The 23,817-nt window shown below is 48.1% G+C and overlaps 1 protein-coding gene across 2 annotated transcripts in view; it reads left to right on the forward strand.

Annotated features, from left to right (window-relative positions):
* The window catches only part of CSMD2 (CUB and Sushi multiple domains 2), a 311,331-nt gene that overhangs the window by 250,526 nt on the left and 36,988 nt on the right, over window positions 1-23,817 (forward strand). For both annotated transcript variants that reach the window (XM_052811437.1, XM_052811438.1), the window contains 12 exons: window positions 742-858; window positions 1,811-2,020; window positions 3,655-3,843; window positions 6,559-6,736; window positions 8,482-8,627; window positions 12,446-12,526; window positions 13,293-13,406; window positions 15,224-15,412; window positions 16,163-16,309; window positions 17,249-17,437; window positions 22,913-23,098; window positions 23,419-23,613. In XM_052811437.1, the coding sequence (XP_052667397.1) occupies window positions 742-858; window positions 1,811-2,020; window positions 3,655-3,843; window positions 6,559-6,736; window positions 8,482-8,627; window positions 12,446-12,526; window positions 13,293-13,406; window positions 15,224-15,412; window positions 16,163-16,309; window positions 17,249-17,437; window positions 22,913-23,098; window positions 23,419-23,613 (1,941 nt within the window). The remainder of the gene's footprint in view (window positions 1-741; window positions 859-1,810; window positions 2,021-3,654; window positions 3,844-6,558; window positions 6,737-8,481; window positions 8,628-12,445; window positions 12,527-13,292; window positions 13,407-15,223; window positions 15,413-16,162; window positions 16,310-17,248; window positions 17,438-22,912; window positions 23,099-23,418; window positions 23,614-23,817) is intronic.

Below are 23,817 nucleotides of genomic sequence, written 5' to 3' on the forward strand. Positions count from 1 at the left end.
TTGCAAGTACACGCGTAATGAGATAGTGGACAAAGGGAATCTGTACCTTCACTGTCAGAACGAGTTAGGAGTACGCCTGGGTGTATTCGGCTGGATGGTATTACCGTAACAAGGTAGAGGTCATCCACATAAGCATGAGAAGATGCTATCTGTGTTTAAATTTCATGTGATGCCTTTTGTAAACATATTTTGTGCTGTCATATGTGGATCGCTTCTTGGTAGGGAATTTACTTCAGTCAGTGTGCAAACACGCTGTTCTATATTTATCAGTAATTGCCCAGAGATTGACAAGTATAGCAGTCAAGGTAGATCAGTTAAACAGAAGAAGAAGTAGCAGTAACTGGAGTCAAAATAGGATCAGTCTGTTTCTTAACAGTAATTTTTTCAGGTGGTTAAAAATTCAAACAAGTGCTGCATGCATGATGTGCACTGTTACAATGTCTACGGACAGAACAGAGCATCAGTCTTGTCTCTTGCAGCTCAAATCTGTCTCTCCCACTGCGATTGCCAAAACTGGATCTCTGGGCCCAGGCTTTTATCTCCAGAGGGCGAGAGAAAGGCACATGCATTAGTAATGTGGCCATGCAGTGCCTGGCAAACTTTGTGCTAGTTCCATAGCAGGCTTTCCTTTTTCTCTTCTTAGTTTTTACCTTCTTTGTTTCCCACGCAGCTGGCTGGCCATGACTGTCACCCAGAGAGACCCGTAAGTGATCTTGACCCCTAACACTGTTGATCTTACAGCCCAGTGTGGAGGAACAGCAGAAGAGATGGAAGGAGTGCTCCTGAGCCCAGGGTTCCCAGGAAATTATCCAAGCAACCTGGACTGCACATGGAGGATATTGCTGCCAGTGGGGTTTGGTGAGACAATGGGTTTTGGTTTGATGCTATCACAAAAGAGACGATAGGAAGATACTGCCCTGTTCAGTCAGTGCTGGATGCGTTGCTTGCCAAGATGAGTTACAGAGACTCTGTTGTTTGACCTCCTGGTCACACTTCCCATTAAAGATGCATTTATACGGTGCTGTGGAATGATAAGCATTTTTTCAAAGGGTGATTATGGGTCACCATGGAGTGTAACAGGTTGATATGGATTTGTGGGCATGCCTCTGAATCAGCTGTAACATCCTCTTTTAGTGTGCTTGTCTTAACTGCTCCCATTTGTAATAGCCCTAAAACATCACCACCAGTTGCATCACTCTTTATAAATGTAACAAGTGACCAAAGCTTATGTCAGATTATATCCTACCTCAGCTAGAGTTCATGCAGGCATCAGCACATTCAAAATTAGGATCTCCCCAGCCCTTAGTAAGAGAGAAATTTGCACACCCCCAGCTCAGCTCTTCTCCAGGCCAGCCCCATCAGGGTGCCTAATTGCCGGGAGGTAGAAGTATTGCACGCCTGGAAGAAGCGCTGACTCTCGGGGTTTCTTGGATTAACTCTCCTCCTCCTGGTGTAGCTGCTGTGTGCTGCTGGGGAAACGAAACACCCGGCTCAGTGTGTCCTGCCATCCGAGCTGGCTGCGCTCAGTTTGGCAAGGGGAGATCTGTGTAGCTCTGCGCTTGCCTTCCTAATTTCTCTGGTGTCAGGCGTGCACAGAAACTCCAGCAGCATGAAAATACAGGCGTCAATAGCCTGAGCTCGTCTGAAACTAGCAGGACCCACATACCTATAGACACCCTCTACCTCCAACCGTGGTAAATGTACTACTGCTGATTGACTGGGCTATACTGGGCAGCACTGGGTGAGCGGTGCTGATGTGCTAAGGCTTGGGTATAGCTTTAGAGGCACGCTCTTCATTCTTCCTCTCCAGGTGCTCACATCCAGTTCCTAAACTTCTCCACTGAGCCGAACCACGACTTTGTTGAAATCCGCAACGGGCCGTACGACACCAGTAATGTCATCGGGCGGTTCAGCGGCACCGAAATCCCAGGCTCCCTCCTGTCGACATCTCACGAAACAACTGTGTACTTCCACAGTGACCACTCACAGAACAAGCCAGGCTTCAAGTTGGAATACCAAGGTAAGGAAGCCACGGAACGAGCAGCGATGGAACAATCCTGTCCCCGGGTGAAGGGGCGGAGAGAGGGTGGGCATCACGGTTGTTGCTATTCTGTTGAATTAATTCCATGAGGACTTAATCCAAATGAGTGGAAAGGTGTTACATGAAGGCCATGCTTAATCCCAATAACTGGGATCCGTTCACCCGGATTTATGCCTACGGCAAATAACAAATGTTCCTAGAGTGCTTTGCGGCAGTGAAATGCCTTTGAATTAATTCCAGCCAGATTCACTTAGATCTTGGCTCTGTCGACTGGCATGTGCAAAGAGAAGAGTCCTCAGCAGCCATGAGTTTGCTCTGGAATTTTGCAGCTGCTTTTCAGTCTCAGCTGAAGTCTAAACGCATCCTTAGCTGCAGCGTAGCCTTGTGCTGAGGCAGGCTGGTGGAGGGAACCAGGTAAACAAGTAAATAGCCAAATAATATAACAACGGGGCTGGCATGGATACCTGGAGTGAAAGGAAGGGGAGAAATAAATTATTAAAGTCAAAAGATGCCCTCAGTGCAGTTTTTGAAGATGATGAGGGAATGGAGGTGCCCTCTTTCTTACCCAGCTTGAGTCCTCAGGCAGCTCCCCAGTTTTGAACATGATGTCTTCTGAGCAGCCGCTGCCTCGGTCTCTGAAGCCAGCAGAGCGAGACCCTGGAAGTGCTCCTTCTCTTACTGCACTTGCTGCTTTTGGAAGGTGCTGGATTGGGGCTACCCACCTGAGTCTTTGCCCTCTTGAAAGGAAACATGAACTTTTAGCCCTGCTTGATCCACAGCTCCACCTTGATGAGTGTTTCTGCAAAATGGTTTGGTCTTCTCTGTCCCGCCTGTCCTTGGCGTGTGGGAATATGAAGGGGCAAAGGATGCTAAGCGTAGATCGTGTACTTCCTACTGAATACAATTAGGATGGGCTTTGCTGCACAGCACTTGGGAGCCAAGTGGTCCAGCTACCGCCTCGGAGAGAGATCTGAGGAGTGGGAAAGATAGAGCATGTGTCTCCAGCCATGTGATATAGCCAAGGACTGACAAAGGGCTGACTCGCCAGAAATAGCAATAAAAGCCGCTACTCATACTTAATTGAAAACATTAATTTTGTCTTGGCTGTCCTGTTCATGCACCATATAATTCATGCGCTATTGCACAATTTAGGAAGGAATGTGCTCTGTGAGGCACTCTGGGTAATCTCATGGAAATTGCTATGCAAATTAGCTCTAGCAAGGCTGACCAATAATTTATAAAGCCAGGTGGAACATGTTAACCAATTGACTTGCATTCGTCATCAGGGTTGTCTGTGTTTTGTTGAAAAACAAGGCAGATTTCCCAATTAGAAGTGAAGTGCGGGGTGACTCTGTGAATACAGGCTCTGAGACTTCGGCAGACCAGGACAGACCCCAGTGCTCATGTCTGAGGCTACTGCAAAGCAGCAGCAGGGTTTTCCCTCAGCCTCCATGCAGATGTGTGCATGGTTAATTAAAGTTTATCTCCTTCAGTTAAGTCATTGTATAAGGAGGAAGTAGCCAAGCACCACAGAGAGTGTACTGTTCCTGCTTTTGTGAGAAAATACGAAGTATGAAATATTCCTCCTTATTTTTTTTTTTTTTTTGTTTCAGCCTACGAGCTGCAGGAATGCCCTGACCCTGAACCTTTTGCTAATGGTGTTGTAAGAGGAGCCGGTTACAACGTCGGCCAGTCCATCTCTTTTGAGTGTCTGCCTGGCTACCAGCTGATCGGCCACCCCGTCCTGACCTGTCAGCATGGCACCAACAGGAACTGGGACCACCCATTGCCCAGGTGTGAAGGTACGGCTTTGGGATCACCCTGAGAGCACCCGGACAGGCATTTCTGGGGAAAGAAAAAGCTTCGGCGCTCTGTTCTGGCCTCCTTTTGAATCGTTGTTTTGTAATTGAGCTGAAAGTTTCTCTGGAAACAAAAGCATGGCTGGAGGCGGGCTGGGAATGTGCACTTGGAATAAAGCCTCAGCCCCTGAGGTGTTGAAGCGTGTTCTCAGTGAGTTGATGTTCAACATATTTCAGCCTAGGCAAAGCGAACGTTTTGAACGATTCAACACCAAGGTGCGTCTTTTCAGGTGGTGCGTTTGAATCTCGTGCTCTGGGTGAGGACTGTCTCTAGCTGTCAGTCTCGCTGCTGAATGCCAGTGGGAGCTGTGCTTTCAGACCGAAAGCGGTCCAGGGTGATTGTAATAATCATTCTTGTCTGCTTTACTTCTTCAACAATGTTCAGCTTCCATTGATTCAGCATTGGTAAATAAAAACAGTTCCTGGTAAAAGACCCTTGCAGCTCTGGGGGCTCATAGTGTGGGAATATTGTGTCCCTATCTAGTCTCCTTAACGTGACCATGGTGGCATCTCCAAAATGATCCAGATGGGAGCTCTTCAGTAACCTTCCACAGTCTTCTTTCTGAAAACCACGATTGCTAGGAGGACCCTGCAGGCTGAAGGAGTGGATCTGTGTTCTAGGCACCGAAGCTCAAATGTCCAAATTCTCTTTTCAAACCCCAGTAGGGCTGTTTCAGCCTTTTATCCTTTGGGCCAATGGACTGAGTTTTGTGTGGTTTATTTTAGAAGGTTTTCATACAAACCCTTAAGAAGTTCAAGACTGCTTATTGAAGATTTCCCACTGCACTTCCCAAGGGCACTGACCTTTATCCCAGCCTCTTTACAGCACTTGGTCTGCAAGAACTGTGCACTGGGGAAAGAGAGGGAGAGGTGATATTTTTCCTCTTTTAAGTCCTTGAACCCCAGAGAACACAAAGCATAAAGAACCGAATCCTCAGCTGCTCTTTCACTGACCCCAGCAATGCAACAGAGAGGTGCGTTAGCTGAGGAACTGTCCCATGCTCAGCTGGGTGCTGCTGGTAAGGTGGGGGCTGGTGGTAGCAGGATTATGCCCTTATCTACCTCAGGTGTCAACTCTGCTGGCTACAACCATCCAATTCTTCCTTCTTTATTGTGTTTTTTAAGTAGCTTGCTTTCTCTGCAGCACTTCTGGTAGCAGAGAAGGCTGAGGGGTTAGGTATGTTTTGGACCATTTGCTTCTTTTCTCTGTGTGCACATCTGGTGGGCTGCTAGTGCTGGTAAAGTCGATGCGGAACTTATCTTTTCTAGCTGTTTCCTTAAATGGTCCACTTTTTGCGTAGCAGCAAGCAATGAGGACTCACTGCCTTAGGTGAGGCCACCTCACCTTTCCCAGACAGGGCACAGCTGAAAGCCCTTTTAATTAAAAGAGAAGCTGTAATTCTGAAATAAATGCACAGAGGCCGACGTTTCCAGCACCGTTCCAGGGAGTTTTTTTCCTGTGATCAGCAGGCTGTCTGCTGCTTTGCAGGGCAGAAAGGAACTTGGCCTCCAAGGTTTCTGGGGTGTTTGTTTCAGAAAATGAGTGTATGGAGTTATATAAATACAGATGCTTTTCTCAGCTTGACAGACCACGTGAGAAAGCAGAGCAGAACCAGGCAGTGAATATACGGAGCCTGGCTCTAACCTCACATCTGGCACATCAGGTCAGGGCCAGGGTGGCAGAAGTCTGCGGAGCTGCTCCTGTACAAAAGGAAGCATGGTTTGCTGTATATTAGTATAGCACTGAGCCTGAATTAATAAGTCGTGTGGGGAGGGAGAATGTGTTAGCCTAAGCCAAGGATTGGGTTAATACAGCTACGTGGCTTCTAGAAGAGAGCTGGCTCGGGCAGATGACACTGTCTGTACTTACCCCTTCAGTTGTTGCAGGTTGCCAGTAACGCGCTGCAGCCGTTATCATCGTTTCAATTGAACTTCCATGCCAGGGAGGTCCAGAAGCTGATGCTCGTACATGGGACTTTCAGACCGAGGGACCTGCTGTGGCCCTCCTGCGTTGCCTTCGGCAGGATGTCATCTCTCCCTCTTTTTCGCTGCCTGTTTCTAATTGCCTCTCCTTAGTTTGCAAGTTCATTTGGACCTGGAAGAAACCTAGTGCAATAGAATGGTCGTCTTGATTAATGAATTGGATGCTGCTGTCATACAAATCATCATTTCCCCCCTGCTCAGATGCACTCTGTGAAAAGCCAGCTGCTCAGTGGTTCTGGTCCAGGCCATGCTGTATGAACAAGTGGATAGATTTGCCCACTGGTGTGATCTTGTCAGGAGCTGTATTTTTCCATGCATGGGTGCAGACAGCTGGTGGAGCCCAAAGACTCTTACTAGGGCATAAGATAGAGTTTATTTGCACACCTGGCTATCACATCTGTACAAAACGCCCTGACAGTCTCCTTTCAGCTCTGAAGCACTTAATAAATTTATTGTAACGGAATTAAGTTGAAAATGTTAGATGTAGTTGTGACAGATGGGAATTATTTGAGGCAAGCTAGGCAAAGGTTTTGGGGCTGGATCCTCCAGAATTGCTATCTTTTTATCCAAAAAAAAAAAAAAGGAAAGAAAAATGGGAAATACAGGATCTTTAAGAGTTATTGTTTTGGGGGATAGTTCTTCATTAGGTTTGTGTTTCTGCTTGATTACCTGCAGTGCCTTGTGGAGGGAACGTCACCGCCCAAAACGGTACAGTTTACTCTCCTGGCTTCCCCAACCAGTACCCCAATTCCCAGGACTGCACTTGGCTTCTCACAGTTCCAGTGGGATATGGAATCCATCTCAACTTCACTCTGCTGCAAACAGAGCCCTACAGCGATTTCATCACTGTTTGGTGGGTACAGCAAAGGTGTGGGGACTGACTGGAGTTGCTACTAAGGCTCCATTTCAGAAAGATGCTCTTGCTGATAAATAGAGCACCCATTGCCACAGCGCGTGGGTAGTGCTGTGTCTGAGAACGGGAGGAAGTATCCTCTGGGGACACTAGGATGAGGATTTGGAATTTTTTAAACTCGGGGTGCTTGATGGGGCCTTTAGATTAAGGACCATGTGCTGCAAGGGGCTAGCAAAATGGACAAAGTGGCTCTCTCTGAACACAGTTAATGTTACATTCCGGAAAAATGTAGGCAAGGACTGCAAGGTCACTGAAGGGGATGATCACTGGATGACTAGGCTGCTCATGCCGGGTGATGGAAATGTCATCCTTTGGGTCTGGAGGGGAGCCTGTGCAGGAATCCTTAGCTTTCATGGTGCTTTTGCCTCAGTGTTGTGCAGCTCACAAGAGTAGTCCCACCCTTGGCCGTATAGCAGCACCTGTCAGACCTTGTAGGTCTTTCTTGCCGTTAATTTCTGCGATCGTCGGCAGTTAAAAATGAAGGCCATCAGGCCCCTGCAGTGCCTGGGATTAGCAGTGACCGTCCCGCTGGTTTGCCACAATTACCACGAGTAGGGGCTGAGCGGCCGGGGGGATGCCGACCGGCACCCCAGCTGTGGCGGGAGGGTGTTGGGTGGCAGAGCCTCCCTCGTCCTGCTGGATGCTTTCATCAGCCTGGCCCTTCATCTCCGAAATGCTCTGCTGAATGGAATAAGGAAACATCTCTTGGGGAGCTTAAGGGACTTTACAGAGGACACGTTATGAATGGTAAATGGGGTCTTTATCTCAAGCTGAATTTAGTTGAAATGAATCTTGTTCGGACTCGCGTAATAGGAATTGCCTTTTGCTTCTGATTTCCCCGAGAGACATTTTTATGGGGCTCATTTTTTTCCTTTTGCACTTTACCTATGGCTACCTGTCTGTGGATAGAGGCTGAATGAAGAAGCCATTGGTGAATCACTTGCATTTACCAATGTCCTCTTTTGGGTTTTCTTTTGCAATCAGAGATACGCAGCCCTGCAGTCCAAGCTGATCTCCCAGCCTGCAAAGGCAATGCTAGGATGGCGTTAGGCACCAGAACTGGCTGTGACCCCAGCTGCCTTTTAAATAGCAGCAACTGGGAACTGCGACCTGTGACGTAAAATGGGTGCAACTCTGCTGCGGTTAATAAAGTGGCACTGATTTCTTTACCCAGGAGCCTTACAGGCTGGGATCTTCCTTTCCTATTTGGAGAAGGGAAGAGAAATGGCATGTTACCAACTTCAGTCAGCAAAGGGAGCACACATAGCTGCGCCGGCTAAAGAGGTTGTGGCCAAATTCTTTAGCTTGTAGCACTCAATATCTGACTTTCAAAATATCTCAGTGTCTGCTGGGTAAACAGGGAGTGAAACTCCTTTGGAAAGCTGGCCCTAATTCTTCAAGTTCTGAGGTTAAAAATGAAGTTGATGTTTGTAATTGTCTACTGGGTGAGCACTGCACTGCCAGAAGAGATTATCCTGGTTATAATGGAGTGGGGAGGGAGACTGGGGGTCCAGGTCAGCTGCCCAGGGAGCTGCTGAGAATGTAATATAAATGTAGAAAAGGGAGGACAAGGAAGGAGGAGCATGGAGGAGTTCTAGTGCATGCAGTGAAGGAGTTTGGTTGTTGCCTAGGATTAAAGACATATAATAATGCTCTTTTCTTGTGTTTCTGATACGTGATTTTAGGGATGGTCCACAGCAAACAGCCCCACAGCTTGGTGTGTTCACTGGCAACTCTGCTAAGAAATCAGCCCAAAGCTCTTCCAATCAGGTCCTGATGAAATTCCACAGTGATGCAGCCAACGGAGGGATTTTTGCCATTTATTTCTATGGTCTGTATTGCTTACTGAGCAACACGTGCTTTATACCTGCCTATGGGATGCGGAGGGGCGTGGATCGGTTGTGGCTTGTTGTGGGGATGACTAGTTCTGGGGAAGAGAAGATGTGAAAAAATACAGTTTTACCTGAAGTCTTCCACAAAGGGCCTAGTTTCACAGGGTTGAGATTGAAGGTCTCTTACACAGTCGAGTGCTGGCAAGTGGTCACACAGTCTGTGCAGATGTGGAAATCCATCTGTAACGTTGTGATAATTCAAGCACGGGTCAAGTGCCTGCAAACTAACAGCCGTGCCAACCCTACACCTCTCTCAAAGCGATGCCTGTAAATACCATCCTTCTCCATGACAGATCCCATTATGGATAGCTCCACTTTGTTTACCTAAAACTCTCCTTCCCTGCAGTGTGGGCTGGATGCAGTACTGGTTTTCCAATGCTATGCTAAACCAATTGGGTCATCTTGGTGGCCTGTTTTAAATGGCAACTGTGTTCCAGCTGAGAGGTGACTTCATTTCTCTGGGGAGGAGAAGGATTCCCGTAAATCCCTGAATTACTTGGGGATTCTTTGGTGTGAGTGCAGCTCACGCTAGAGAGATGTTGGTTATTACATTGAAATGAGAGCATTTGCTTTCCACCGCTAAACAAGAGCCCAACTTTAAATCGGATTAGCTAACAAGTTCCTACGGCAGTACTGGGATTTTGGAAAGTGCAAATGGAGACCTCCTCTTGCTTTGGTAATTTGCTGGCAACAACGTCAACAAAGTCTTGCGTGAATTACATGATGAATCTGTGCAGAATGTCTTAGCTTATGTTCAGTTCTGAAAGGCAAGTATTATACGGATAGGCTGAATTTAAAGAATGTTTGCTAGGCTTCGTAGGGAATTGGTTTACTGCTGCAAAACACTGTAAGATTTATATTACCAGACAATGGTGCGTGTATAACAGTTATGCAAAAAATTATGGTTTAGGCAGTTTGGCTCAGAAATGAGCAGTATGTAAACACTGCTGCAGTTCAGTGAATGCTTCCTTTTGTAATATGAATTAGATACTGTCATTGCTATGGTTAGAGCCCATCAGCATATGTTGCTGTTCTCTAATCTTGGTAGCACTTTATACTGATGTTTCTTTAGCTTATGGTTTATGTGGGGTATAAAGCCACTCGCAGGCATGAGAGGTCTGGAGTTGGTGCTGGTAGGAATCGGTGTAGCCTAGCAGTCATTTATAACCTCGTAGCCAGCTGGGCACTCTGGCAACTGCTTGGCCTTTTTAAAAGTGTCATTTACTGGCTCAGTGCTCCCTTTATACGTGGAACTTTAGTATAAAGCCTAACCCCAAAGATTTAAGTGATTGAGGTGGTTGCCTCCACGGTGAGATTCCTCCCTCTTTCCCAAGTTCTCATTCTGCATGTGGTGCCTTGCACACCGAGAAGGGTGTGGGGAAAGGGGGGAAATTTTCACACCAGGCTCAGGCAGTACAGTCAGTTAAATCTTGGTCATCATCCTTTAGGGTGTAACTGCAGGGAATGCAATTTCCTCAGGATCTACAGCAATGTATATTTTCATTTCTCTGTCTGCATGCTGGCAGATCTAGGAGACATAGGAGACATCCTCCTTCAGCTTTAAATTGTCTTTTCCCATACAATGATCAGCACCCTGTCAGAACCATTGCCCTTTTAAATGCCTGCAAAGAAATGTTTCCTTAGGGTGGAGGGAGGGAAACAAAAGAATGATTCACAGAGCTTAAAGATTCAATAGCATCCCTTGAAAAATGATGATGTTGCACCTATTATTAAATGGGTTAGTTCAAGTGCCAGCACGAACTGATGTGTGAGCGTGATGGGAAAGGGTTTTATGGCACAGTAATTCAAGGGGGTCCCAGCGTGGTTTCAAGGACGGGACTTTGTTTTGTCCTGGTGAGAACAAATGGATACGCTGTTGAAAGGAGCTCTACCAGTGCTGTATCACCCATATGCTGAAGCCATCTTAATCACACTTCTGTATTGAAATATGGCCCATTAAGGAGAGATTAATGCTGAAAATGCTGGGTTATCTTTCCACTTCAATAGGTGCTGTCAAGCACTTTCTAAATAGCATTTAATTTAAATTTTTGTTACGGTTTCCCTTCCTTCTTCCCCCACTGTCAAGCATCTGTTTAAAAGATTGCAAATAACTGTGTTCCCTCCTGAGATGGCTTTTTGCTGTGTAGCAGAAGGTTTCTTCCCTGCTGCCTCCCATCTCCCACTCCTCTCCCATCCCACATGCAGGCTCTCCTGGCTCCTTTGCTCATCCCTTCTCTGTGCTGCTGTGGTGGATTGCAAGGAAGGGGCTGACTGTTTGAATTACAGAGCTGGCACTTTCCTTTGACCCCACCCTGGTTGAGTTTAGCTCACCGTAGCAGCATGTGTTTGTTTTTTCTTCCTCCTTGCGCACGTGGGATACGTAAGCCTGTCCCTCATGTTAACCAGAAGCCCCTGCATTCCCTCCAGCCCGTTCCCCGGACCTCCAAACGTCATGTCTTTCCATGTGTCCTTGGGGGGAAAGTATTATCCCACCCCTGGTTGGGGGGTAAGGAAATTGGGGCAAGACAATGGGGCATCTACTTCTGTACATGTGTATTTAAGCATCATGATAAGCCTCATTAAAGTTGCTGCCAGGACTGCCAGCCTTGCCATGGTGTGAAGAGTTCGACATCGTGGAGTTAGTAAGAATTAATATTCAGTGGCAGCTTGAACTCCAGTATCTTAAATTAAAGGGCTGATATAAATTTCAGAGGAAGTTATGCTTGTCCAGGGTCAGGTGCAGGGGGAGCAAAGATGCAGAGAAGTGCTGAGCAAATAGCAGAAAATGTCTTTCATTAATATTCATTTAGTTCCCAGTACCATATTTTCAATTTAACCGTGCTCACAGCTCTTGTGTGTTTATTTTCATAAGCAGCACAGTGCTCGAGCCTTATGCACCCACATGCTTGTAAGCAGTGCATTTGTTTTGCTCAGTGTTAGCTGATCTTTAATTTTTGGTAGAAAATTCGCTACTCGCAATGTATTCGGTTAGGTGCGTGAGCCTTAAGGAATTGTTTCTGCTCATCAACTGGATTTCTTCTTCCCCTTTAGCCACATGGTACCCCTGAAAAAATGCCTAATTGGGCAAAGAGTACAAGGTCTGCCCTGTTTTGCCTTCCATGAGGCACCAACATCAACCTTGCATAGGTTACCTTGTGAACTGTAAGCTACATGCAGGAATTGCAGTTGAAAACACTAGTGCTCCTGGAATTATTTGCAGAAGAAATTAATGAATAATTCCAAGTTAAAAATAAATCACTGAGTTTTGCGATCTCTGTTCAAGGACAGGCGGTAAGGGTGAAATTCTCTGAATAATTATTGTAATCTACTTGCTGCTGGAGCAGGCTGAGGCTCTCCCTCTTCAGTGATTGACCTAATTCCACTGAGGTCACCAAGATCTTCTCTCTTAGTATCGCAAAAGGTGCTGGTAACGTTGCCTCATGTCCGCATCCATCAGTCATCCTTCAGTCTTCATCCAAAAGGACTAACGCTGTCCAGGCACGTACATCTCCACAGACTGACAAAAATCCGTTTCCTATTAGGTGTAAGAAACTGGAGGAAGCTGCTTTGGGGCAGAAATACCTGGAGCCGTCTCTGTAGGGTTTGGAAGGGGAAAGGGCTGGTTGCACTTGTGCCAATTCCTTCTACTTGTGGAGAGGGAGGATTTGCTCTGATGTCTGTTGTGCTTAGCACCAAGACGGCCGTGGCTGCCTTCACCCCCAGCTTAACATCTGCTACTCTTTCTTTCCTCTTTCAGCCTACCAGCTCTTCAGATGTCAGCCCCCGACCATCGTTCCCAACGCAGAAATCATCACCGAGAACGAAGAATTTAATATAGGTAGCCTCTCCCGGTCCTCTTAGCCCTCCTTCCCCCCTCACCAGCTGCTGGGAATGCCCATAGGAAGACACATGCGTGTTGTCAGCCCATACCTGGGGTTTCAGGAAACCTCCTTCACGTGTGTAATTGTGTGTGGCATGGGGAGCTCCGCATGACCTTGCTCAACACCCAGCATTCACACGGAGTCAAACTGATCCGATTGTCCTGAGGCTTTTCCTCTCTGTTAGTACAGAAGAAGTGGTTTGTCTTTTGTGAAAGCCCTGAGCTTGTTTGGAAACATTCAGAAATCTTTGCCGCAGTAATAGTTTTCAGGTGTTTCAAACAAAGCATTGTGTGAAAGCTTAGAGGCTGTTATTCTTTTTTTTGAGAACCTTTCACCCATATCGACTGTGCTTCTTGTATTTTTTTTGCTGCTGTTCACGGTTACATCCACATTTGTAAGTGTGTCTACAACCAGTGGAGTAGCTGTGATTTTTTTTTTAAAGCAGCTTTTCTCACTGTCTGCTCTCTTTGAGGGAAATCTCCGCCTGAAATAGCTTGCACAAATCATAATAGTCTCAGCGGCGTGACAGCAGTTTATCCCAACTAAGACTCCAGCATGCCTTTCTGTGCCTTTTATTTCTTGCATGGTCATGCCAGAGCTCGATGGCAGAGGCACGGTTGGAGAGGTCTCTGCACCCCATGGTACCCTGTTCCCAGGCCACGGTTCAGCCTTAATGAATTGATCCTCCTCTTGAGTCAAGATGTTTATTGTTTCTGTCTGTAGGTGACATAGTGAGGTACAGATGTCTTCCTGGCTTTACCCTGATTGGAAATGAAATCCTGACCTGCAAACTGGGCACTCATCTCCAGTTCGAAGGACCTCCACCCACGTGTGAAGGTAAAGCCGGGGGTGCCCAGCGTGGCAGCCAAAGCTTCCCTGCCCCGAACCTGCTGCAAAATGTGGGAGCTTGCCAAGGCAGGGAGCAAGCTGGATGGCAGCTGGGGGAGGTTTCCTTGCACATACTGCATCTTTGGGGTTAATTCTCAGATCTCCAGGGTCCCAGTAGTGCAAAACCACCCGTCAGGACCTTGTGGGGCAGGTAGCAAGATACCTCTGTGCAGGGAAAGGCAGTTCTCCCGACCCACCTCATAGCCTGTCCCAGGGCCGTGCACCTTGGCTAGGCTCAAGCAACAACTGGCAAATAACGGTGGGAGATTTGCTGGGTGATTTACTGCAACCACCCTCTGATAAGTGACAGGGAAAGTTCCTCCATCCCTTGCTGGCTCCGGGGATTTTCTGGGGTGTCCACGCTGTCTGGGGGCATTTGCCTCACAGCAGGTGCCCCTGAATTATACCCTAAGTCCCCGGTTCAGGAAGGCACTTTAAGCTTGTACTTTTCTGAACCAGGGACTGAGCGGAGGTCTGACACACCGTGTGTCTGACTGCATTTGCGAAGCCATTAAAACAGTCACCCAAATGTCCTTACCCTGAGGCAGGGGGAGGAATTCTGCGCTGACAGTTTGCCAGTGATACATGAACAGCCAAAGGAAGAGCAGGCTGCAGCGAAGTGAGCTCCTCCGGCGAGGCAATCCTGCAAGGAACAGCTTCTCTATTAGTGCCACAGAATGTATTACATGGGAGAAAAATGAAAGCCCCAAGCACGCTGCGTTGTACACCTTGCTGCTGCTCAGGAGGGATCCCAAAGATGTTTCCGTGCTACCATGTTACCTTATTTATCCTCTAGATTCCTGCTGGTACTTTTGTTCGCTCCAGCCGTGATTATTTCATCTCCTTCATTCCCTCCTATCTGAACATTTTTACCATATAATGGGATATTTTTCTATAGCTTTATTCTCCCTCAAATAGCATGAACTGAAGGAGGGAAAGGGAGGTCATTCAATTATTTACTGATGGTTGTTAGCCTGGGGGTAAAGGGACTGCTTAAATTACATCTGGCCACCAATTTATAGAGGTCAAAAAATCACTGATGGGATTAAGGATTTGGAAAGAATACACTGTTCTTTCTGGATAGTTCTGGCTGTTTTCTATTAATACAAGTACAGCATTTGCACCGGGCTTTAGTGACAATTATGGATAAATAAAGATCCTTTTCTTTTTATGCTTTTTACTCACTTTGTGTGGTTGCCTCCTCTTCTGGGGTGTTTTTGCTGGCCTTTTTATTTAGCACTTTCAGCTGGATTTAATATTTCCAGAAGCTGAATGGGGTGTAGTGATTAGAGAAAGGAATTGGAGTTCTTATGTCCTAGTCAACAACTCTGTGGGTGACCTGGGATAAGCCTGTAGTTCCACACCTTGTTCTAACCCAGGTAATAAAGTTTCCAGGCATTCCCGGAGAGTGTTTTGTAACTTGAGAATAGTTGCTTGGTTGCAGTGCCATTCATTTTGAAAGAGATCTGAAATGATGCAAAGATAGTTGAAACTGTTTGCTTGCATTGTTGCTTTTTGCCCCTTCCTTTAAATGTGGCAGGTGCTCGCACTTGTGGAAATGCAGCATGCTTCATTCGGAGCCTTCATCAGGGTCTGGGAATTCTCTGTGAGCCCCCAGGGTCAAGGTGTGCAGTGGATGTACACGGGTGGGAGTCGTGCCCTATCTTGACCTAGCTCGTCAAGGCCATGGTATCATGTGTTTCCTTCCTTCTTCTGCAAAATAGGAAAATTCATTTTCTGTTGTTTCTCCTTCACGTTCCCTGCAGTGCACTGTCCGATGAACGAGGTTATGACAGCCTCCACCGGCGTGATCCTCAGCCAGAGCTTCCTGGGAAGTTACCCTCACTTCCAGACTTGTTCTTGGGTGGTGAAGGTAGAACCTGGGTATAACATCTCCCTCACCATAGAGTACTTCCTGAGCGAGAAGCAATATGATGAGTTTGAAATCTTTGACGGTAAGAGATTCACCAGTTTGACTTGCGTAGCAACTGAGGGGAAAGGAGAGAAATGACAGAGTTTTGTTTGCTCTGGGAACAGAGATTAACAACGCTTTGGGGAGAGCTTTCCACCACTCTGTCTATAACCTTCTGCTGGACTTAAAGAAAGTTCCTCCTAAGACTCATTGATTCTCTGGATAAGAAAATATCAATGATTTGATTTTTTTGGATGGATCTAAAGTATTTTTGAAAGGAGCGGGATTTAGCAAGCTCTGGGGAGAAACTGTAGCAGAGGTTGCTGGGAAGGGACGAGCTGAGAAGGTGGGAATTCTCATCCCTGAAGCCCGTGCAGACCGGATTTTCTAGGCCTAGGAGTTTTCATGAACTGAGGGGGGATCTGTCAGTATTCACAATGAAGCAGCTTTGTAACCAAACGCGGAATACAAGTACTGTGCTGGTGGTCCTGTGGTTGCCCGTCGGGACTATAGCTGAAGGCATGCTGCCTGAAGCAAAATCCTGGTCTTACTGTGATGAACTGGGCTTTATTTGCTGTTGGTTTCCCAGGAGCCGGGTGTCTGCACTGGGACTCGTGTTCACAAAAAATGCCTGAGCATGAGCTGCCATTCCTGGACTCGTAGTGAAAGCTCCTGTGCTACAGTTCCACAGCATGCCTGTTCCTTTGGCAGAAACACACTCCGACGTGTAAGGCCGACGAGTGACTGTTTGCACGTCAGCCCTGACTTGTCCTTGTTCCCTCCTTCCTTACAGGTCCTTCTGGCCAGAGTCCACTGCTCCTGTCGCTGAGTGGGAACTACTCTGCCCCTCTGACCGTCACCAGCAGCGGGAACAAAGTCTATCTCCGCTGGTCCTCTGATCATGCCTACAATAGAAAAGGCTTCAAAATCCGCTACTCGGGTAAGCACGCAGCAGAGACTAGATGCCTCTGCCAAGAACGTGGCCAGGTCTTCAGCCAAGGATCTCCACGAATTTGATGCGGAGGGGCATAGGCCATCTGTGTTGGCAGAAGGTGCCAAGGCGTGGGAAGGCGCACGAAGCCGGGCTCGTTCTGAGCCGGTGAGGCTGGGGAAGGCAGGTTTCTTTCCAGGAGAAACCTTGAAGCTTTGGCTGGTTTCTTGACCACTCTTAAGAATCAGAACCAGACCATGTAACTATAGATGATTTGGCTCTGGATGAACGAAACCCATCTCGTGCAATTCACGGTAAAGATTGCTGTGTTACTAAATTACTGTGTCCTTGCAATGAGGCCGTTTTGAGACGTTCGAGGATGAACATCACAAAACATAAGAACTTGTGCCTCATGCACCAAGCAGCTCCTAACACAACTTACACGTGACTGATCGCGTTACAGCGTTTGCAGCGAACTGTTTAAAACACATTGTGCTCCTGCTCAGGTGTTCTGCCACTGTTTTTGCAGGAGCAAGACCAGGGGGTCTCGGTTGCTCATTCAGCACAAAACCGCTGCTGGATACTGAATGTTTGCTGAGAATTCCTTAAAGTGAATTACTGTGTTTTGGAACTTAGCAAATCTTAATTAACGGAAACGGGGTTGAGAACTTGCCAGTATGTCATAAATAAATAATGACTTTACTCAGTAAATGAATTAAGTAATATTTAATTATCAGAAATTAGTCTTTATTTCTAGAGCCGAGTGAAACTTGGATAGTAGCCCTGCACTCTTTCCCCCTTTGACTTTGTATTATCCATCACAGGTTCTGGTTCTTGTACAGCCTTAGGTTATGGTAAGCACGGTGTAATTCCTGAGAACAGGAAGGGAGTTTGTCTTGATACTGCCCATCCAGTGACTGATTTATTTTCTTCTGCCCTCCTCTCCAGCTCCTTACTGTAGCCTCCCGCAACCGCCAGCCCACGGGCTGATTCTCAGCCAGACGGGTCTGCACCCTGGCAGCACGGTCCGCTTTGGCTGTGACACAGGCTACCGTCTCGTTGGCCACAGCACCACCACCTGCTCCCAGCACCCTCAGGGCTACTTCCACTGGAACGAAGCGATCCCTCTGTGCCAAGGTGAGAGGAGGCAAATGTGTCGTTACGAGGATCCGGGAGTCGTAGGAAGGACTGGGGAAAACGTGGTAAAAATAAAAGCCTGTTGTAATTCCCCCAATTCTGTATTGAGAACAGGTTTGGAGCTGCAAGTGGGCAGTGAGGTGTGTTCCTCTTATATCCAAGTGCTTGGGAACAGATGAACAAGGAGGGAAGGGAGTAACCGTTCGGGAGCAGAGGGTGGTTGTCTGGCCTGGGGTAGGGGAGAAAAAGTTCATCTGTGCAAAGGCTTCTGTTGTAGAAGTGTTTGAACTCTCAGTAAATACACAGCCAAGTCTCGGTCAAGGATGGGAGAAGCTATTGCTTGGAAGAATCTGGAAAAGCTGGCAGGAGCACGGGTCCTGCTGGGTTTTCGTGACTGGAATTTCCTTTGGTATTTCCGGAAGTGCCCTCTTAGGTCTGCGTGTGCCGACAGCGCGTGAGAAATTTCTTGGGATTCAGATGGTGCCCGGTTTGTGTCGGCTTCATATAAGATTTAGGCATGTGGTTGTTCTTTCCACATTTCCTCCTAATTAGCCGTAATCTTTATGACATATCATATATAGCACAGGGCTCCTTCCCAGCGTGGGAGTGGAGGGGAGGACAGGGCAGTGCGCCCCAGGGGGCTTTGCTGCTGCGCTATTTTGTCTCCCTCACTATATTCACTTTCTGATTGCACCTTTTTCTTAATCCACCAATCATCCCTGTTCCTTTGTGTTGATAAAATGCCCATCTTTATTCTGATGAAGCCTTTCACTGTCTTTGAACATTCATCCATGTTCCAAGGGGACCGAGCACTGGGGATTAATATTGCATTGACTTCCCTGGAAACTAGCCAGAGAACAGGGACAGCATAGGCAAAATCTCATTGCAGTGTCTGCATTGTTGTCCAGTCCAAGCCGTAAGGAAAAGCAGGATTATTTAGTGTGTGAGGTACCAGAGCGCCTTGAAAAAATCCTTGCTGTGCTCCTGAATCACTCAGTCTCTTTGGAAATTGCACAGGGGTGCAAGCAGTCCTGCGTCTAAAGGGTGGCTTAGTGCTGTGGGTGCTTATATCCATTTGGAGCCCTCTCAAGGCTGTATTTATTTAAAGGCGAGTGGAAAGCAGTAAACCAAGACCCTGCTGCCCAGGCCCGTTGGCAAGGGGGAGCTAGGAAACTGGGAACAAGCTCAGATAGTGATTTAGCCTCCGCGATAGTGCGGACGGGGGCAAACGCTGAGTGCTGGAATGAGCAGATGAACTGCGCAGCAAGACCGGCAGGCGCGAGGGGCTGTCATGGCAACTGTGCCTCCCAAATCCTTAGCCCAGCGTAAGGAATTTCTCTGATTTACTGCATCTTTTTTAGGGAAAATCACGTAACCAAGAATAGGTACGAATGCTGCTAAGCCTTTACTGCCCTGGCGTGCTGGAATGCCACCTGAGCCTCGTGTTCAGCTCCAAAATCTATATTTACTTCCAAGAGGTGTAATGGTGTGTGGGGAATGGATTTTAAACACGGAGGCGGGGAGGAGATAGAGAGAGGATGTGTGGGGAGGTTGGGAGAGGATGTACTTGGATTATCACCTGACAGCAATGATTCAAAGCAGAAACCAGTCCCCGAGCACCACCAGTTCCCAGGCCACCAGGGAGGGAGTCAGAGCCAGACCATCTGTGGCTTGTCACTACCTGGCCTGGAAACGCAGGGGAGCCCCCGCAGCGTTGCCGAGCACCCCAGGTCTGCGCCGTGGGATGGAGGGGCGCGGGAAGAGGATTTCCCACGGGAGCTGCGTGAGAAGCGCCAAACGCACCTCGCGCCGTTCTGGTTCAGCTGAACGTGTGACGTGTCAGGAGCTCGATGGGCACAACCTGCGGTACCGTTCCATAGCAGTCGCCAACAGAGAAAGAATTTGGGGGCCAATTCATGGCATTTTAGGTAGGCTTCTACTCCGATTTCCCCTTTGGAGGAGTGTGTGTGTGTCCACTGACCACACAGAGAGCAGCTTGGTCAGGATCTTGGTGCTGGACATCCCTCTGGAAAAGCCTGTCCCTCTCCAGCGAGGAGGAGAGCTTGCTGGCCGCGTTAGATCCTGAGGCTGAAATAGCCCCTTTGGGAAAGTCACCTCCTCTCTCTGTTGCCCCGTGTTTCCATCAGGAATCTTAATACCGGCCCGTGGTTATCAAGTGCCTGGAGATGGATGCAGGAGATGAGCGGGTGGCAGCGAGCCGGAGCCGTAGGAGAATTCACGGCGGAGCAGCTCCCCCCCCTGGCCTCGAGCAGCTGATAGCCAGGGCTGGCTCCACCGCTCTTGCCCACTTCAAGTACATAAAACCCAACATCCTTTTCTTTTTTTCCCCTCACATTGCTCTCAAAGCCAACTGGCAACCTTTTGTTTTGGGCTGTACTCAATTTCTCATCCTTTCTGGTGGCAAGGACTGCATGGCAGAGGTTTGGGAACTCAATCCGTAACACTGCATGAATTGCTCACACAGTCAGCTGTGTCGGAGGGGAACTGGGGTGCCCGTAAACACATGGTCTAGTTAACAAATGACATTTCCCATAGCTCCCTTCTGCCAGCGCATAATCCTCTTCCCTTTCCCGATCCCCTCTGAATAATCTTTACTACGTGCTCTGTCCTAGCTGACATTTATGGAAGCAGCAGAGAATATTCTGCAGGGAACAATCTTGCGTTGGCACAATGGGGGAGAACACAAGATGATCTAATATGCCTTTTCTGTCTCTGCTGCCTATTTTTAAGCTGCTTTGTTTTTGGAATCCCAGCTGCAGATTTGCTTTCATAGCCTCTGTCCCTTTTCCTAGCACATCATCTTCCTGCAGACAGAGTTTCTGTACCTCTGAACCCCCATAAGTGCTCCTTCTCCTTTTTCCTTGGACTGCACTCTCCATCGGTCTCTCCAAGCCAAATGCTGGTTTGATTTCCCCTGGAACAACTACTCTCTTTTGTCATCTCTGATTCTGGTGGATTGCAGTGCCCACAATTTGAGCCTCAGAAATGCTCTGAGGAGCAGATGGCAAGTTTATTGCCACCCCGAAAATCAAGCTTCTCTACTTCGTGCAGGGCTCTGTAAACAAAAACTTAGTAATACCACTTTCTGCTCAAGGATGCCGGATTTGCCAAGAAGGAACGATCCTGCCATTGGGTGCAGGGCACCAGAGCCTGCTCGGTGCAGCAGAGGTCACAGCCCCAGTTGGCTCTCCCTGTCTGATTCTTCTTCACGTTGTAGCCCAACTGTCTGCATGTGAAGAGGGTCACATTTTTTTTATTATTTTTGGTGGCTTAATGAACTTTTTAGTTACCTGCGTCTGGCCCAGAAGCACTGCATTATTGCCACCTTTGTATCAGGGCAAGGCTTATGCAATGGAAGGACTAAATGATCAAACAGACCACTTTAGAGGCAGAAGGAGGGAGCTTGCTGGGAGGCAGGACTAGGCAGTGCTAAGTCATCTTTCCCTTGTGCAGAGAAATGAAGGCAAATGGCAGCTCAGCCTCACTGACCTGGAGCACGGCTGGCCCTGGTCTTTCTGCACTCCTGGTGTCCCTCCCTGTCAGTCTCTGCCTCAGTTTCCTGGTGGCAAATAGAGGTGATCAGTTCTGGCGAAGCATCAGGCTGCGGAAGAGAATTGCGTAGAGAAAGGAGAAGGCTTTGCTGGGGGCAGCGGCATGGGAAGGGGGTCAGCTTTCTCACCAGCCTCTGTGGTTGGATGCAACATCAGAAAGTAATAATAAAGAGAACTGCTGGGTAGAAGTGAAAGGTTAGGGACTTTCCAGGTCCCCTCTTCTTTTTCCTCAGACTGAAATTGGTATTCAGCGTGGCTGCTCGTCTAGACGCCCAGCCTTGTAGAGAGATTCGCCAAGCTCCTTAGCTCGATGAAGTGACATACGTGTGATTATCATTTCAACCAGGGATATGCCTGATCGTGCTAATACGAGCCTGCTGAATTACTCACACCTATTAGCAACACCAGCATCTGCAAGGTGCTGTGTAATTGTGCTCCAGGCTGGGGCTCTGGCCGACTCATGTAGCAGTAAGTGGGATAAAAGCATCTTGGACCTTGAGTGGTAGAAAGTTCCAGTGGTTGTGCTGATGCTGTACGCAATAAGTTTGGTCTTTCCTTTTCAGCGCTCAGTGGGGTCCATGTCACAAGAAGGTGACTTTTCTAAGGTTGCTGATTTTCTAGTCCTCATTTACGTGCAGAGGGAATAACAGGAAGGTGAACGTGCGTTGAAGTATCAGCATGTGGCTCAGGAGACATAGGCTCAACCTCCAGTTCATGCATTAGCTGAGTGGGAGCAGCTCTGGCTACTCCAGGAAGGAATGGATTTCCTTTAGAGCGTGTTTAAGATGCAGACAGTTGTTTGGGTTAGGTGTTGGCCTCCAAATCGGTGCTTGCTAGCAGGCTGTGCTCACCTCAGTGCCCCGCAGAGGCTGTTGGCAGCCCCGTTGGCTGGTGGTCTTGCAATGGCAGCTTTACAGGTCCCAGGCTGCTCTTCCCCCTTGTCATCCCGTGCCTGTCCAGACGGGTGGGCTGTGCGTCTCCAGCCCGAGCGAGATGGGCTTCCCCCAGAGCCAAGACTCAGAGAGGGATGGGAACCTTCATGGTGGTTTTGGAGGCAGGTCTAGGTTTGCTTTCCCTGCTCTTCTGAATGCTGATAGAGGAAAAAAAACAGATTTAAGTGACAGACTCCCAGTGCTGGTTTTCCCAGTGGTAGGGGAGAGGGTAAGAGGGCTTGTCATGTCTTGTGAAACTCTTGCAGCATAAATGAACGTGATTCTGGTCAGTTTGTATTTGGCTGTTGCTCGTCTTTCTGTGACCTGCCTGTCCCCTTTCTGCCCTGTTTGGCCACTCTCCTGGCTGTAGAACCGAGGATCTCAGCAGGAGTGGTGCAGAGCATCTTCTCCGAAGTGCTGCCATCTTGAGCAGCCGTTTGGCATTGTGCCTGTTTATCTTTTTTTTTTTCCCTGAATTTTCCCCTTACCTTTTCAGCCGTAATGCTAAATTTAGCCTTCCTTCTGCCACAACATAATTATACAATTTGCTGCCTTATGTAATCCAGAAGTGCTGTTGGAAAGGGCTTTCAGGTTGTTGCTGCTGTGGGATGTAAATACAAAACGTTATTGCTATCTAATCCTTTATCTCTGTGTGAAAACTTGTGAATAATGTGTTGATGCATTTTGTATTGCAGATATTATAGAAAGTACAAGCCAGAGTCTCTTCCAGTAGAAACTGGTGTTCAGCATTGGCTTTGCTGTTACCACACCGATAGACAGGAGTTGAAAATCTGATCCTCTGTGAAAGTGGGCATTCATTGCAGCTTCTGGGGTTCAACAGGGGGCTGGAACTTTTGTTAAATAGGAGAGCTTGGGATCTGGGCTTTCAGCTCACTTACCACAAATCCGTGATAAAATTGGAAGCTGACTGATTCCTCGGCTGTGGTTTTTTCCCCCCTCCTTCTTCCCAGCTCGCTCCTGTGGAGTTCCCAGAGCCCCAAAGAACGGTGTTGTCTTTGGCAAGGAGTACACGGTGGGAACGAAAGCCATGTACCACTGCAACCAGGGCTTCCAGCTGCAGCCCGGGGAGGAGCCCAGCGCAGAGTGCCTGCAGGCAGGGCAGTGGAGTAACGGCAACCAGCCCCCGCAGTGTGTGGGTGAGTGTTTGCGGCCGGTGCAGTCCCACGGGGAATTTTGGAAGTCTCTTCAGCAATGTCTTCCAGCTCTAGCGTGGACGGCTTTGCCTCACAGGTGCACTATTTAGGACACCGGGTTTCTAATCCTGCAGAACGTGGGTCTGACGTCCCCTCTTGTGGTGTCTTGGTTTCCCACCTGTAAAACAGAGATGCTAATACCGGTCCCCTTGTTAAAAAGCCAGCATGCTGGCTGAAATGCCCTGAAGTGCCCTGGAGTTAAACACCTATTAATGTCTTTTTGTCTCATTTCTTTTCCCTGACTCACCACATCTGGTTTTTAGCTGTCACCTGTCCCGATATCAACAGCATTGCAGTTGAGCATGGTCGGTGGCGGCTGACCTACGAGATCCAGTACCACTACAACGCCCAGCTAATGCTCATCTGTGACCCTGGGTACTACTACACAGGCCAGCGGGTCATCAAGTGCCAAGCCAACGGGAAATGGAGCATAGGCGAACCGATGCCGACCTGTAAAAGTAAGAGCGGTGAAGCTCAGGAGCTGCGCCGGGGCAGGCCAGCTTCATGGGATGCCTTGCAGGGGATGGGGGTTCTGTTTTCTGTTCGGTGGGTGCACAAGCTCCGCTGTTGGCGTGCGAACGCACCGCAGCCCTGGCCGCTCTTGGCAGCGTCCGAGAGCGTGGCTGCAGAACTGCTCGGGTAGAAGAGAGTTTGGATGCTGG

This window comes from Harpia harpyja, chromosome 16, assembly GCF_026419915.1.
Source record: "Harpia harpyja isolate bHarHar1 chromosome 16, bHarHar1 primary haplotype, whole genome shotgun sequence".
NCBI classification, from domain to species: domain Eukaryota; kingdom Metazoa; phylum Chordata; class Aves; order Accipitriformes; family Accipitridae; genus Harpia; species Harpia harpyja.